The 17,407-nt window shown below is 44.8% G+C and overlaps 1 protein-coding gene across 1 annotated transcript in view; it reads right to left on the bottom strand.

The window, feature by feature from the left end:
* LOC138353670 (glutathione S-transferase kappa 1-like) overlaps window positions 1–17,407 on the bottom strand; it is a 97,719-nt gene that overhangs the window by 47,935 nt on the left and 32,377 nt on the right. Inside the window, exon 2 of the mRNA XM_069306860.1 lies at window positions 5,678–5,830. Coding sequence (XP_069162961.1) covers window positions 5,678–5,830 — 153 coding nt within the window. The remainder of the gene's footprint in view (window positions 1–5,677; window positions 5,831–17,407) is intronic.

Genomic DNA, 17,407 nt, shown 5'->3' with positions numbered 1-17,407 from the left:
CTACAACCGGGGGATGGTCGATCATCTCCACTGGGTAGGAAGTCTGTCCCAACTGCAACCTGCAGTTCCTAGCCCCTTTTTGAGCAGACAAGGAATAATCAAATCGCGACAGAAAATCAGTTCCCATTAAGATGTGACCAGGAAAATCAAGGTTCTCTACGATCGTACATGTGTGAGGCTGCAATGCCCCATCAATCTCAAAATTAACTGTACCTTGACCTACGATCTCAATCTTCTCCCCATTGACCGCTGTTAATGTCTTTGCGCAACGTTGAAGACGTGCATACTTAAAATTGCTGAAGGCTGACTTTTTAATTACCGTCGCCTGGCTTCCTGTATCAACAAAAGCTGTCAATCTCACACCTTCCACTTTCATCTCAAAAGTAGGCCTGCCATCACTAGGAGCCTGCTTTCATGCTTTCGTAGGAGTGACTTCGCAATCCCTCTGTATATGCCCGCGCTTCCAGCAGGAGTAACACCTCCGCGGATCTCTGTTGTTACCCCGCGCAGGGTGGCTCGACCTTGCAGCTGAGGGCTGCTTCCCGCCTGATGAACCCGCGCCACAGTTCCTCGGCTTGGCTCCCTCGCCTTTACTTAACGCCTCTACGTATGGCGACAACTGAGTGCCCGGCGTCTCCGTGCGCATCTGCCTGTCTAAGGCTGTGGCGGCCTGGGGTTGGGGTGTGGATGGAGGTTGGGGTTGAGGTATGGTGTGGGTGGCCTCGGGTTGGGGTGTGGATTGAGGTTGGGGTTGAGGTATGGTGTGGGTGGCCTCGGGTTGGGGTGTGGATTGAGGTTGGGGTTGAGGCTGAGGTATGGTGTGGGTGGCCTCGGGTTGGGGTGTGGATTGAGGTTGGGGTGGGTATGGGGTGGCCTGGGGTTGGAATGGGTATGGGGTGGCCTGGGGTTGGAATGGGTATGGGTATGGGAATTGAGGATGGGGTAGGTATGGGAGGTGGGGTTGGGGTTGTTGTAGTGACGGATGAGGTGTACCTAGGTGTTGTGGGTGCTGTGGTATTGGTGTTATGTTGGGTAGTTCCTGCTGTTGGTGTGGTTGTTCATGTTCCCGTTGAACGGGTTGCTGTTCTCTAACGAGCGAAGTGGGACGTCCTGCCATACTAACTGAGGCCCCCTGTCTACCCTGCTGGCATGGCGTCGATGGTATTTGTGGGGGAACCCAAGACGGCTCTCCCCACTCATGGGACGACTCCTCGCAAGACTCCCCACTCATGTCAATAATAGTATCTCTCCAGGGATGGAAAGATACCCTCGACTGCCCAGTCCCATGCAGAACCCGTGAACTCGTCGCTTCAGTCCCACTGACCCCACCTGTGGTGCCAGTTGAGCTACCTGAGCGATCCCCAGTGGTGTCGGAAGAGGTTCTATCCTCTACACTCCCATTCCCACTGGTCCCTACTGACTGGTCATTATCTGGGTTAAACATTTTCTGTGATTCCTGGTGTGCCACGTCTCTTCTAAACTACCCTTTAGTACACCCTCGACCCGGACTCACTACAACCGTGATCTTACACAAACAAAAAATCACAACTCTATTCTAAGAGAAAACTACTAGATTCCCAAAATAGGTAATACAACGATTTATCGAGAGAATCGCTGAAGTGAATCCAATGAATGAGTGTCTGCCCCGCACTCGTGTCTGCCCGTGAATATCCCGCAGTTCTCTTGCTGAAACCTAAGTCCTTTACGTTAAAAAAATTAAAGAATCTAATTTATATAAAACAATTTAAATGATAACGCAACTAACGCACAGCACTCGTGATGGATTAATAAAGAATATTTACTGTACTTGAATACTAAACGCGCTTGAAGTGAGCAGCGTGGCCACTGATGACTGATGGAGCGGGACCAGCCGCGCTGAAAAAAAAACTAAGTCCCGCGCTTTTTCGCTTAAACGCTGAAAAATCAAAATTTTTGTTCTGAAGAAAAATAACTAGTTTTACGTTAATAAACCGCTCTAGCGATTAATATAGACACCCAGGACCTATAAATGCTTACTAAAAATTGAATTTTTATCAAAAACTGCGTTTTTACTCAATTGCTGGACTCTGCCAATTTTTCTGACTCCGAGGGAAAAATATTCTATCACCCCAAATATCACAAAACTCCTTTAATTCACACAAATTTGGGTTTCTCGTTCCCAGATATAAATACGTTATTATTTACTACTGACGTTGTATGCAGAACAATACTGACACTTCGGGCGGTTTCAACACTCACTAATTCGATTTTCCGTCAAAATCCGAGATTTTCACCTCAAATGGACTCTGACAAAATTACGACACGATTTTCTCGAAAAATAACTAAATTCGGCAAAAATGTAATTATCACTGTTTAATGTTTTACGAACAGAATTACGTCCCTTGCGCGCACTTAGAGAGTAATACTGGCCCCAGAATATACACAAAACATGAAAATTCGAATTTTCGCCAAAAAGTCAGATTCTAGCCCAAGCTGGACTTAGAAAATTTTTCACCTACGTTTCTACTGAAAACAGAATTCTAAGTCTACAAACACAATTTTACCGTCTTACTGGTAAAAACTAGAAAATATCATTCGCATCGACTGGAGAATCCTAATGATACCCAGATCATACACGTGACCCACGAATACAAATTAATTACAGTTAACGAGTTTCCGACATTGACTTAGACGAAAACTTATCCCAAAACACTTAGAAATATTCCACGGACAAATAACATTTACACGCAACTTTACTATCCCTTAAACTCCTTCACTTACTATAGTGACCGACCAATAGCCCTAAGTCCAGAGGATTAACAACGCCTCTGACTTAGACTAATACAACAGGGAATAGCAAAAAAATGTACGCACTTAGCCTAATATGCAAGAAAACGCTAAACACTTTGATAAAAAAATTTTTTTTTTTAACCGGGGATTGAATTTAGGGGAAAAAAAAATTAATCTAGAACAACGCAAATAAACTGAAATTACTTTATAAATTTAAGTATACTTAATTCAAAACTGCACTCGACTTAATCTTATAATTGTTCCTACCGGCTCGCCGTACCACACCTAGCCTAGAGGCCACACCATCTAGGTTCCAACAGAGCGACACGCAGCTTTCAGCAACAATTATGACTAGGGACGACTCAACCTCCACTAAGTGTGCGATCACTTAGTTGTTGAATCGCTGCTAGGTAGTTTACTAGTCCGTCCCTCGGAGGCCGCAACGCCCTTCACGGATTACGTTTTTCCTTAGCGTTTTGGGTCGTCTAATAACGCCCTCGGACTATCTACTGGCGTCCCACAGATATATCCGCCCCCGACAGCCCTCAAGGAACTGCTGTTGAGAGTATGGCGGCTCCCAACACCTCTGAATTAATTGCAATGGGTCGAGTATGGTACCCAGTCCAATCAACTCGGAGCGGTCTCTTTTTCAATAAATCTATTTTTTTTTAATTCTAATCTTACTAACTAACCTTAATCATATCAGCCCGCATGACCCAAGATTCGCCAATCCCCACTCAAACGCACTTGTGGGGCGCACTGCTAATCCTGGCCCGCGGCTGTCTCCTTAGCATCCGCGCACGTGTTCGAACGGCTAGACGCGTGAGCCTTTCAACAATTTCAACCAAAATTGTTGAAACCACCGCTGTGCACCATTGTAACACGGGTTCGGGTTCCTCTCTCTTTACTTCCTTCTTTCTACTCCCTCTACCCGTATTCTTACTTTTATTTCTAAACCCAGGGACTCCAAAACTTTTACCAAAGCCAACTCCACGCCACGTGGTCCTAAAACGATTGACCGACTTAGGATTCTACACCCAGTATGACGTGACCTAAGCTCTGAACAAAACCCTAGAGTCACCTCTGCTGCCACCACCAGACCAGTAATACAAGAGCAATGATCGAGGTCTGGATCGATCACGCTAATTAATCAACCTAGGGGCTTGATCCCCACTATAAACGATGACCTTGAGTGTGGAATAAATTACACGGTAATGATAATTCCGATTCGATGTTAGAATCGGCGCCCAATGCAACTCTGCCTCGTGTGGACCACGTGACCAGGACAAGTATACACATAAAACACATGGAAACAATAAAATGCAAATTAATAACAAATTTAATTTATTAAAAGAAAACTAAAACAAAATCTAAATATGTTCACTCCCTATTATTTTAACACTCCCTACTTGACCTGAGTGGCAAATGAGAAGACTATTTCTATAATTAACAATAGCAACTATACCTTGGGCGACCAGCTAGATGTCTTGGCTGGTCTAGGGGAGAGGTAAGATGTTGACCTCTTATCCCAGCTGCTTCCGTGACCACACTGATCTTTTCCTTGTCTGGTCTCCCCCAGACAGAACATTGTATCCTTCCGCCTAGTCAAAGTTCTACCCAGTTACTAGCAAGGTTTAAGTTATAACAATTAAACTCTGTTGTACTTAATTGATCCAGACTGGTTGAATTATTTTACTGAATTAAATTACAAACATCTAACGGCAGAGCTGTTCCCGATCACAAAAATGGTTATTAAAACTTTGAGAAATAGTAGACCTGTCAACCCCTGATGACCTATGACCGCCGGTCACTCCGCCTCAAAAGTTAGATCTGATTCGTGACGTCACTGATGGTGACTTAAACTCAATAATTAGAATACTCTTGATATTGTATCCAGTACTATTATACAATACAATTTTAATGCAAAATGAATAAAGGCTAATTTTCTCTAATTTACTGAATACTATAGGATGATTCATTTTACGCAGCTATGAACAAAGCGTTGGTTATTTCCACCGCGAATTCCCCTGGGGGTCAGGTCACCATGCGGCTCAGCTTCCCATTCTCTTTTGTCGATAAACCACTCTGGATAATTCTTACAACAGCCCAGTTTGTTACAGCATCTTGAAACGACAGCTCATGTTCCTTTACAAAATAAACATGGGGGAAAATTATTCGAGTTCGAGCTAGTTTCAAGTTATCTTGAAGTTATCTTGAGATGATTTCGGGGCTTTTTTTTTTTTTTTAGTGTCCCAGCGGCCCGGTCCTCGACCAGGCCTCCACCCCCAGGAAGCAGCCCGTGACACCTGACTAACACCCAGGTACCTATTTTACTGGGTTTTTGAGCCCAGCAGTTGTCTGTATTGGTACATTGACTTTCTAGATGTTTTCCCAGTGACAGTAGCAGAGTATCACCTTCTCTCTGCATCTTGTGAGAGGGCTAGATTCTGGTCCATGATAGGCCAAACAGAACTCTGCACATGATGTGAATTAGTAAGTGGGAGCACTCTCAGCGAGATATCTTCAGACAGCCACAAGGAGTTCCCCCCATCGAAGTCCTTATTTTCCTTGACATGCCAGGAGCATCCAATAAGACAGAGCATCCAATTACCCAGAAAATATACCTTGATACCTGCTTAATGGGGATCTGGGAGTTCTTCTACTCCCGAAACCCGGCCCGAGGCCAAGCTTGGAAGAGTTTAGTCCACTAGGCTGTTTGTTGTTTGGAGCGGCCCGCAGGCCCTCATTAGTATAATATAAAAGTAACTACATAATTTCAACATTATATTTAGCATTCAAACAAGATATCTACAATCTCAAAACAATATGCACCCTCTAAAGCAATATGATTATGAATAACAAGAGCCTACAACCCATTCTGGTACAGGTACAATTTAAGGCCACATACCCCATACTGAACAGCTTCTTCAGTGTACGTTTTGAGACGGTTCTTTGTCACCTCTTGTGTCATGTGCTCCTGAATGTGCGCAAGCTGGTCCTTAGTAAGTCCTGCAACCTCCCCAGCTCGCTCCAGGGTTTCTTGAGTTGTAATGTCTTCATCCTGTAAATTATAAAACCTATATTGTAAATACTTCAAAGGACCTCTTAATCATATTATCTGTGAACACGTCACATTAACCCTTAAGCTGCTCATGGCATACATATGTGACCGAGGGTGCCGGCCACGATTCAAATGGCCCGTTATCTTGAGGTTATCTTGAGATGATTTCGGGGCGTTAGTGTCCCCGCGGCCCGGTCCTCGACCAGGCCTCCACCCCCAGGAAGCAGCCCGTGACAGCTGACTAACACCCAGGTACCTATTTACTGCTAGGTAACAGGGGCATAGGGTGAAAGAAACTCTGCCCATTGTTTCTCGCCGGCGCCTGGGATCAAACCCAGGACCACAGGATCACAGTCCAGCGTGCTGTCCGCTCGGCCGACCGGCTACCTACCTACCTACCAGCTACCCGTGGCTACACTTGGTTCACATCAGCTTCCTCAGGGCTCGTGTAAACAGACGCCATTAAAAAAAAAAAAGGCATCATTCTCCAGTGTGAGAGCCACAGTACTGAGTGAGCAACCAAGGTGGTGCACACAGCATGAGCTAACAGCACTGCTATTCAGCTTATGATCACAGCATCACTTAAAAAGTCAAAATAAATATGTAACTGATAATATTTATTGATGACTGTATTACAAAAGACCCCTGACTGTGATAAAAAGCCAGCGTTGATTGTAATGAAACACCATTTTCTGGGCGAGTCCTGGAGGCTCCCCCGGAGCTATCCAGGCTGGATGGATATGTATATATGTCTGGCATCAGTCAATGCATGGAGTTGTTGTCTATCGGGGACCACGAGCCAGAACCTGGCCCCCGCTAGAGAGGCATGAGGAGCAATGGCCTATAGAGATACCCCTGTGGTTGGGAGCATTCTATGTCTGCCACCGACCGGGACAGGCACCCCGAAAGGTAGGCACCCCAAAACAAACCCCCATTCTGGTAAAAGTATTGCGACCGAAAGCCAAAGAGGTGGACAGAACTCCTCAAATGAAAATTAGCAAACTAACATGACGTCATCATATCGTCGTGCCGCTGTCTGCGCAACCCCCTCCCAGGGAGGGGAAAGGGGGAGCCCCAGACCCTGCTTGATACCTGCTTGATGGGGGTTCTGGGAATTCTACTCCCCAAGCCCGGCCCGAGGCCAGACTTGACTTGTGAGTTTGGTCCACCAGGCTGTTGCTTGGAGTGGCCCTCAGGCCCACATACCCATCACAGCCTGGTTGGTCCGGCACTCCTTGAATAAAAAAATCTAGTTTCCTCTTGAAGATGTCCACAGTTGTTCCGGCAATATTTCTGATGCTCGCTGGTAGGACGTTGAACAACCGTGGATCTCTGATCATACAGTGTTCTCTGATTGTGCCTATGGCACCTCTGCTCTTCACTGGTTCTATTCTGCATTTTCTTCCATGTCGTTCACTCCAGTATGTTGTTATTTTACTGTGCAGATTTGGGACCTGTTCCTCCAGCATTTTCCATGTGTATATAATTTGGCATCTCTCTCGTCTCCTTTCTAGTGAGTACATTTGGAGAGCTTTGAGACGATCCCAATAATTTAGGTGCTTTATCTTGTCAATGCATGCCATATATGTTCTCTGTATTCCCTCTATTTCAGCAATCTCTCCTGCTCTGAAGGGGGAAGTGAGTACTGCAGAGCAGTACTCACCAGAGTAGGAAGAGCAGTACTCAAGATGGGACAACACAAGTGATTTGAAAAGTACAGCCATTGTGATAGGATCTCTGGACTTGAAGGTTCTCGTAATCCATCCTATCATTTTTCTGGCTGATGCAATACTTGCTTGGTTATGCTCCCTAAACGTTAGGTCGTCGGACATCATTATTCCCAAATCCTTGACATGCTGTTTTCCTACTATGGGCAGATTCGATTGTGTTTTGTACCCTGTATTATGTTTCAGATCCTCATTTTAGCCGTATCAGATTACCTGAAATTTATCACCGTTAAACATCATGTTATTTTCTGCTGCCCAATCGAAAACTTTGTTAATATCTGTTTGTAGTTTTTCAATGTCTTCAGCAGAGGTAATTTTCATGCTGATTTTTGTATCATCTGCAATGGATAACACGAAGCTGTGACTTGTATTTTTGTCTATATCTGATATGAGAATAAGGAACAGCAGTAGTGCAAGGACTGTACCTTGAGGTACAGAGCTTTTAACTGCGCTCGGACTTATTTTACTTGATTAGCTGTTACTCTTTGTGTTCTGTTCGACAGGAAATTGAGTATCCAGCGCCTACTCTACCAGTTGTACCTATTGACCTCATTTTGTGTGCAATCACTCCATGGTCACATTTGTCGAATGCCTTTGCAAAATCTGTGTATACAACATCTGCATTATGTTTTTCTTCTAATGCCTCAGTGATTTTGTCATAATGGTCAAGTAGCTGTGAGAGGCATGATCTTCCTGCTCTAAATCCATGTTGGCCTGGATTGTGGAGGTCATTGGTTTCCATGAATCTAGTGACCTGACTCCTGATCACTCTCTCAAATACCTTTATTATGTGGGACGTTAGTGCAACTGGTCTATAATTCTTTGCCAATGCTTTGCTACCTCTCTTGTGTAAAGGGGCTATGTCTACTGCTTTAAGCGCATCTGGTATCTCCCCTGTGCCCAAGCTCTTCCTCCACAATATACTGAGTGCCTGTGCTACTGGCACTTTGCATTTCTTTATAAATATTGAATTCTATGAGTCTGGACCCGGGGCTGAGTGTATGGGCATATTGTCAATTTCTCCTTCAAAATTTGCTACGCTCGTGTTGATATCAGTTATATTTACAGGTGTTAGGATGTCATTCATAAAGAAATTGTCCGAATCTTCCACTTTCATGTTGTGTTTCAAAGTGCTAAACATGTCCTCATACTGCTTTTTTAGGATTTCACTAATTTCTTTGTCATCCTCAGTGTATGAACCTTCACTAATACAAATAGTTCAATACTGGCAGTGGTTTTCGCTTTTGATTTAGCATATGTGAAGAAATATTTTGGGGTTTTCTTTATTTCTTGAATTGCTTTCTGTTCTAGTTACCTTTCCTCAGTCTGATATGAATGCTTCAGTCTCTGTTCGATTTCTTCAATCTCCCTGTTTAAATTATTTCTTCTTTGTATGGAGAGTCATGTCTGCTGAAGCATTTCCGTTAATTTCTTCCTTCTTTTGTAATGTCTTCTGCGTTTTCTTTCTACATTTGACCACTTTCTGGCTTTCCTCAAAGGAACATGTTTCAGACAGACTTCATATGCTTCAGAAGTCAGTTTTTCTATTTCTTGTGTAGGATTTTTATTTGCTAGAACATTTTCCCTTTGAATGTTTGTAAGTTCCCTGTTTATTTTCTCCCAGTCTATCCTTTTATTATTAAAATTTAATTTATTGAATAACCCTTCTAGCTTGTTGTTTCTCTTGGGCCTACGACCGTTATTAATGTTAGTTTGCACTTCAATGAGCTTGTGGTCCGAGTACGTAGTGTCTGAGACGGTAATGTCTCTGATTAGCTCCTCATTGTTCGTGAATATCAGGTCCAGCGTGTTTTCGTTCCTAGTTGGTTCTGTAATCTGCTGACTGAGCGAGAATTTGTCACAGAATCTCAGTAGTTCTCTGACCTGTGATTGGTTATTTCCAGGTTGATTTTCTGCTATAATGTTATTGTTTACTATTCTCCATTTTAAACTGGGTAGATTGAAGTCTCCAAGGAAGATTATATCTGGTACTGGGTTTGCTAGGTTATCAAGGATATTTTCTATTTTGTGGATCTGTTCAGTGAATTCCTCAACTGTTGCATCTGGCTGTTTGTATATTAAAATAATAAGTAGATTCATATTTTCTACCTTGATTCCAAGTACTTCTACCACCTCATTGGACGAATTCAGGAGCTCTGTGCATGCCAGCTTCTCTTTAATATACAGACCTACTCCTCCACTTGACCTAATTACTCTGTCACATCTATATAGATTATAATTCGGAATCCAGATTTCACTATCCATGCGGTCTTTTGTGTGGGTTTCTGTAAATGCACCAAATATTGAGTTCGATTCCATTAGGAGGCCATTTATGAACTTAACTTTATTTCTTGATTTTGGTTTCAAGCCTTGTGTGTTTGCAAATATGAATGATTTCCCACTTGCACATCACTTCTGGTGGGCTTTGGTAGTTCTCCCCCCACTCTATCCAGGTCCAGGGTGTGATGTTTTGGAAGTGGGTTGTCCAGTTTTGGTAGTAGGATGGGTGTTGTGTGGTGTAGTACCTGTGTGCTTGTTGATAATTTGTAATCCAGTCTTGTGGTTATCTCCCTTTCCCTCTGTAATCCTGTAGTGGTTCCATCTGACTGTTCCTCTCTCTTATATTTTCTACTCTGTTTCTGCCTTCCTTTAAAAAATTTCCAGTAGTGTCATATTGATCTTTCCGTCTATAATGCTGTGTACCTCTCACGTGGAATTTGGAATTCCGGAACCTGAAGATTGTAGCATTTTTTGTCCCTAATTGAAAATTGACATAATTTAGGGTGGAAGTATATACACCCTGTTCCAAAACGGCATAACCCCTCACCAACATGTTCCTGCATTTTTGAGGATGCAGAATATTGCATTTTGCTCCTAATTTTCCATATTTGCACATTCCTTGAGCGTAGATTTTGCAAATATTTTCAGTTTTTGCATTTTTCAAGGTATTTATACCTGTGCCTGTCTTGTCTACCTCTTTATTGGAGCCATCTCTGTCTTTCGTCCCAATTCCTTCATTTGTGCACTCTGCCTCACTGTTGCTCTCATTGTTTATATTACCTGGCTCTGCAATATTGCTGTTGTTTTGTACCACAATACCCTCTTCCTCCATGCTACTGCTGCAGTTCTCTAAACTACCTGTTCCTGAGTTTTGGTCGTTATCCAGTGTTTTCTTCTCCCAGTCTGCATATATCACTGGTAGCTTTTCTGTGAATGATAATCTCTGTGACTCGGAAATGTTTTTCATCAGTTTAGTTATGTTCTCCCACATCAACCTGTTATCTTTGCAAACCCAGTAAATTCCTTGCCTGTTTGTGCATCCTGGAGATAATTCTGCACAGCCCAGGTGAAATCTTATGTTACAGATGCAACACTTGACGCCTACAGTACGTCTTCCCAATACTTCCGAATACTCGCCACACATCTCCATTATCTGATGTATTGTATTGTATTTGTGCTTCACTTGTTGATGTCAGTAATTTTACTCTTTATAAAATTACATGTACAGAGCACCACTTGGTTTCCAAACCCCTTGGGGACGAGACCCGTCGGTTAACATGTAAGTTCGTATACGAGAAATAGAGGGGAAAAATAAACTAGAAATGTAAAAAGAAATTTTTCCGAAAAATTTATGAAAAAAACTCTAGGGAAAAAAATCGTCAGGTTCATGGCGTAAATGCGACCGTGTTTTGTTTGTACTCATCAATAAGTGAAGTCCTGATCCGCTTTATAAAAGTCCTTAATTGTTCCTAACTGATTATTAAGACGTCTGGCAAACATCCTCTGGATGTTTCCTGCCAGCCTGCAGGCACATCCTGCCTAAAATATACGATGATGTACTGTACATTTAAGAAACAAATCTGGGTCACAGGTCTGTGGAGTGTGGTTAGGCTTACGGAGTCAGCCGGTCCCTCCCCCACCACCAACACACCCCCCCCTCTCCCCCCACCACCGACACACCTCCCCCTCTCCCCCCACCACCGACACACCTCCCCCTCTCCCCCCACCACCGACACACCTCCCCCTCTCCCCCCACCACCGACACACCTCCCCCTCTCCCCCCACCACCGACACACCACCCCCACCCCCCACCCCAAACCCATACACACACACACACACACACAGATAGAAAAATGAGGGCAGTAATCAGAGGCAATGTATCAGAATGGAGAAATGTCACAAGTGGAGTACCACAGGGTTCAGTTCTTGCACCAGTGATGTTTATTGTGTACATAAATGATCTACCAGTTGGTATACAGAATTATATGAACATGTTTGCTGATGATGCTAAGATAATAGGAAGGATAAGAAATTTAGATGACTGTCATGCCCTTCAAGAAGACCTGGACAAAATAAGTATATGGAGCACCACTTGGCAAATGGAATTTAATGTTAATAAATGTCATGTTATGGAATGTGGAATAGGAGAACATAGACCCCACACAACCTATATATTATGTGAGAAATCTTTAAAGAATTCTGATAAAGAAAGAGATCTAGGAGTGGTTCTAGATAGAAAACTATCACCTGAGGACCACATAAAGAATATTGTGCAAGGAGCCTATGCTATGCTTTCTAACTTCAGAATTGCATTTAAATACATGGATGGCGATATACTAAAGAAATTGTTCATGACTTTTGTTAGGCCAAAGCTAGAATATGCAGCTGTTGTGTGGTGCCCATATCTTAAGAAGCACATCAACAAACTGGAAAAGGTGCAAAGACATGCTACTAAGTGGCTCCCAGAACTGAAGGGCAAGAGCTACGAGGAGAGGTTAGAAGCATTAAATATGCCAAAACTAGAAGACAGAAGAAAAAGAGGTGATATGATCACTACATACAAAATAGTTACAGGAATTGATAAAATCGACAGGGAAGACTTCCTGAGACCTGGAATTTCAAGAACAAGAGGTCATAGATTTAAACTAGCTAAACACAGATGCCGAAGAAATATAAGAAAATTCACCTTCGCAAATAGAGTGGTAGACGGTTGGAACAAGTTAAGTGAGAAGGTGGTGGAGGCCAAGACCGTCAGTAGTTTCAAAGCGTTATATGACAAAGAGTGCTGGGAAGACGGGACACCACGAGCGTAGCTCTCATCCTGTAACTACACTTAGGTAATTACACTTAGGTAATTACACACTCTCAAAGGTCACGTGGTTCACAGTTCACTTCAACACCCATATATCGCTTCCTGCCTGCCTGCCTCCTTCCCACCCTGCCAGCCTGCTTCCTTCCCAGCCTGCCTCCTTCCCAGCCTGCCTGCCTGCCTCCTTCCCAGCCTGCCTCCTTCCCAGCCTGCCAGCCTGCCTCCTTCCCAGCCTGCCAGCCTGCCTCCTTCCCAGCCTGCCAGCCTGCCTCCTTCCCAGCCTGCCAGCCTGCCTCCTTCCCAGCCTGCCAGCCTGCCTCCTTCCCAGCCTGCCAGCCTGCCTCCTTCCCAGCCTGCCAGCCTGCTTCCTTCCCAGCCTGCCTGCCTGCCTCCTTCCCAGCCTGCCAGCCTGCTTCCTTCCCAGCCTGCCTCCTTCCCAGCCTGCCAGCCTGCTTCCTTCCCAGCCTGCCTCCTTCCCAGCCTGCCTTCTTCCCAGCCTGCCTCCTTCCCAGCCTGCCTCCTTCCCAGCCTGCCAGCCTGCCAGCCAGCCTGCCTGCCAGCCTGCTTCCTTCCCAGCCTGCCTCCTTCCCAGCCTGCCTGCCTGCCTCCTTCCCAGCCTGCCAGCCTGCCTCCTTCCCAGCCTGCCAGCCTGCCAGCCTGCCAGCCAGCCTGCCAGCCAGCCTGCCTGCCAGCCTGCCTGCCTGCCAGCCTGCTTCCTTTCCAGCCAGCCTGCCTCTCCCCCCTGCCATCATGCTAACGGGTAGTGTGTGTTAGGCTTATCTTCGGGAATGAGCCGGTCTCGCCCCCACCACCAACAAACCACCCGCCCCCCTACATCCCATCTCTCAAGGTCACGCGGTTCAACCTCGTGACTACCACTCACTCCCTGCCTGCAAGCTAGCCTGCCTGCCTGCCTGCCTGCCTGTGCCTGCCTGCCTGTGCCTGCCAGCCTGCCTTTCCTTCCCTAATTCTCACTACTTCCATCCCTTCCTGCCTACCTCCTAGCATCTCTCCCTACCTCCCCCTCCCTCTTAGCATCTCTCCCTACCTCCTAACATCTCTCCCTACCTCCCCCTACCTCCTAACATCTCTCCCTACCTCCCCCTCCCTCCTAGAATCTCTCCCCCCCCCTCTCTCACTGATTCTCCCCCCCCCCTCATTCATACTGCCTCCCACCTAAGTTCCATCGTCCATCCACCCACCAGTCAGCCATCACTGACGCAATGGGTGCATTTGGAGCCGACATGGTGCACAGATGTTTCTTGATTGTGCAGATATGTAAAACAAAAGCACAGAATGAACATTCCAGCCTTATGGCAATTCAAAATAATAGGAATAATAGGCCGTGAATCTGTGAAGTCACAGTGGGCAAACTGGACCATCGCCCACCCACCACCACAAGCCGGCGTGACGCTTGGTGGACCCCTTCCTACCCGAACTTTGTTCGGGTAGCATGACTCCCCAACCCCAATCGGGAAACTCTAAGTTTCGGATAACTAAAGTTCGGAAACCAAGTGGTGCTCTGTATACTGTACTGTATATTTGTAATATTATGTATGTTATTTTGTTCAAACTTTATGGCAGGTACTTAGTGTAGTGTAGCGAAGATGGTTCCCGTGTGGTACAGTTGACTCCCTTGTTGTCCCAGGATGATAACACCAGTTTCCAGTTACTCGATTTGTAACACTGATTTATTCTTTGCTTGTATTCTTACATGGAAGTTTCTGCCTAATTTCCGGCTTGCAATGGTATTCACTCACTTTATTACTAATTCCTAGATCCGCATTTCCATATAACACTATATATTGTCCGTATTTTATCACTGAATGACATGCCCTGGGGTAGGCCTCATGGCTTGTGTAAACACAGCCTAGCTGATGCCGTCTCATGCCACTAATCTATATTTCTAGTATTCTATATTTATAATATTCTATGCACAATTCTCCTACACTTCCAACTTATATGTGTGTTGTGATACCCATTCCACTTCACTGTTCCCTGAATCACTGTTCACTATTTTTTCCTTACATCACCTGCACGCATGTACACAAAGCCTCGTGGCACTGCTTCCACGTGGTCTCCGTTTATTCTCTATTTAACACAAAGTTCCATTATTAATGACTGTTTTCAACTTTCCAACGGGTCACTATGCACATTGTGATGTCTGTAATCAGTAATCCATGGCTGTAGTCCTAAGAAATCCCGGTAAATGTCACTATTTTAACAGAGCACGCACGATAGGTCTTTCCCCTCCCTTGACCCTGAACACATCCGCTGGCGACCCAACCTTCAGTTCTTAGGCTGGATGTCAAAAAGCACAAAAAAACAGCGTTCAATGTAATGAAATGCCATTTTCTGGGTGAGCCCCGGAGGCTCCCTGGAGCTTATCGGGCTAATGTATGTTATATTAGACCGGGACATTAGCTAAGGAGTTCAGACCTACCAGGGACCAGCGCCAGAACCTAGCCCCTTCAGAGAGGTTTCAGGGAGCAATAGCCCTGGAAAACCCCTTTGTGGTTGGGGTTTTCCTTATCTGCCATCGACTGGGGTTAGGCACCCAGAAAGATAGGCATAACAAAACAAACTCCATATGGTAAAAAACTAAAACTAAAACCAAGCAGAGAGGTAGAAACTCCCTACAATCACAAGGAAACAAGCAAACAAGCAAACATTACACTTTACTGCCGCACCGATCCTCCGCACAGCCATCACTGCCCCGAGAGGGGGAGAGGGAAGCCCCAAACCTACCGCGCCGGCTGCCAAGCTTCAGTTTGGAAGCTAAGCTTCAACCAACGCGAAAAAAACGCCAACCGGTTGGAGGGTTGCCAGGGAGCCTCCGGGGCTCACTCAGAAAATGGCGTTTCATTACATTCAACGCTGGTTTTCTGTGGGGAGCCCCTACGGCTCCCTGGAGCTTCATACCCAAAGAGAAGGAAAAGAAAGGGCTAACCCGGGAGGCGGCCGCCACAAACTCTGCAACGCAAAACCGAGACAACAGGTTGCAACCTGCGACCCAAGGCATCAAGAACGCACAGGAGCAGACGCGCATAAAGAATGGGCGGCCAAGAACCTGTGCGACCCTCAAATCCCTGCGCCTGAAATGAGCCCTAGACGTCACCAACACAGCAGCAAAATCTGCAAACGTCTGAACAGCACGGGCGCAAAGACAGCCAGCAGGCTGGAAGACTGAAACTCTGCGGACAACCTGGGAGACCCGAGCCCTGAAAACAGGGAACGAGGGGAACGGATCAACCACAGTATACCCAGACACAGTACACAGGTAACGGCAAAAAGCACAACCGGACAACACAGACCTGTGTTGTCTCAATTATAGACCTGTATCATTGACAAGTGTAATAGTGAAATTATTGGAAAAACTAATCAAAACTAAATGGGTAGAACACCTAGAGAGAAATGATATAATATCAGACAGACAGTTTGGTTTTCGATCTGGAAGATCCTGTGTATCGAATTTACTCAGTTTCTATGATTGAGCCACAGAGATATTACAGGAAAGAGATGGTTGGGTTGACTGCATCTATCTCGACCTAAAAAAGGCTTTCGACAGAGTTCCACATAAGAGGTTGTTCTGGAAACTGGAAAATATTGGAGGGGTGACAGGTAAGCTTCTATCATGGATGAAAAATTTTCTGACTGATAGAAAAATGAGGGCAGTAATCAGAGGCAATGTATCGGAATGGAGAAATGTCACAAGTGGAGTACCACAGGGTTCAGTTCTTGCACCAGTGATGTTTATTGTGTACATAAATGATCTACCAGTTGGTATACAGAATTATATGAACATGTTTGCTGATGATGCTAAGATAATAGGAAGGATAAGAAATTTAGATGATTGTCATGCCCTTCAAGAAGACCTGGACAAAATAAGTAGATGGAGCACCACTTGGCAAATGGAATTTAATGTTAATAAATGTCATGTTATGGAATGTGGAATAGGAGAACAGACCCCACACAACCTATATATTATGTGAGAAATCTTTAAAGAATTCTGATAAAGAAAGAGATCTAGGGGTGGTTCTAGATAGAAAACTATCACCTGAGGACCACATAAAGAATATTGTGCAAGGAGCCTATGCTATGCTTTCTAACTTCAGAATTGCATTTAAATACATGAATGGCGATATACTAAAGAAATTGTTCATGACTTTTGTTAGGCCAAAGCTAGAATATGCAGCTGTTGTGTGGTGCCCATATCTTAAGAAGCACATCAACAAACTGGAAAAGGTGCAAAGACATGCTACTAAGTGGCTCCCAGAACTGAAGGGTAAGAGCTACGAGGAGAGGTTAGAAGCATTAAACATGCCAAAACTAGAAGACAGAAGAAAAAGAGGTGATATGATCACTACATACAAAATAGTAACAGGAACTGATAAAATCGACAGGGAAGATTTCCTGAGACCTGGCACTTCAAGAACAAGAGGTCATAGATTTAAACTAGCTAAACACAGATGCCGAAGAAATATAAGAAAATTCACCTTCGCAAATAGAGTGGTAGACGGTTGGAACAAGTTAAGTGAGAAGGTGGTGGAGGCCAAGACCGTCAGTAGTTTCAAAGTGTTATATGACAAAGAGTGCTGGGAAGACGGGACACCACGAGCGTAGCTCTCATCCTGTAACTACACTTAGGTAATAACACTTAGGTAATTACAGGACACACCCCCGGCCAAATCAATCAAGCATCAAGAACCCAAGAATCCCTCCGGAAAGCAGCCGTCTCGACCGTCGCCAGTACGGAGAAAG

The sequence above is a fragment of the Procambarus clarkii genome, chromosome 59 (genome assembly GCF_040958095.1).
Source record: "Procambarus clarkii isolate CNS0578487 chromosome 59, FALCON_Pclarkii_2.0, whole genome shotgun sequence".
Taxonomy (NCBI): Eukaryota; Metazoa; Arthropoda; class Malacostraca; order Decapoda; family Cambaridae; genus Procambarus; species Procambarus clarkii.
The sequence above is the reverse complement of the archived record's forward strand: the minus strand, read 5'-3'. Positions and strand labels throughout refer to the sequence as shown.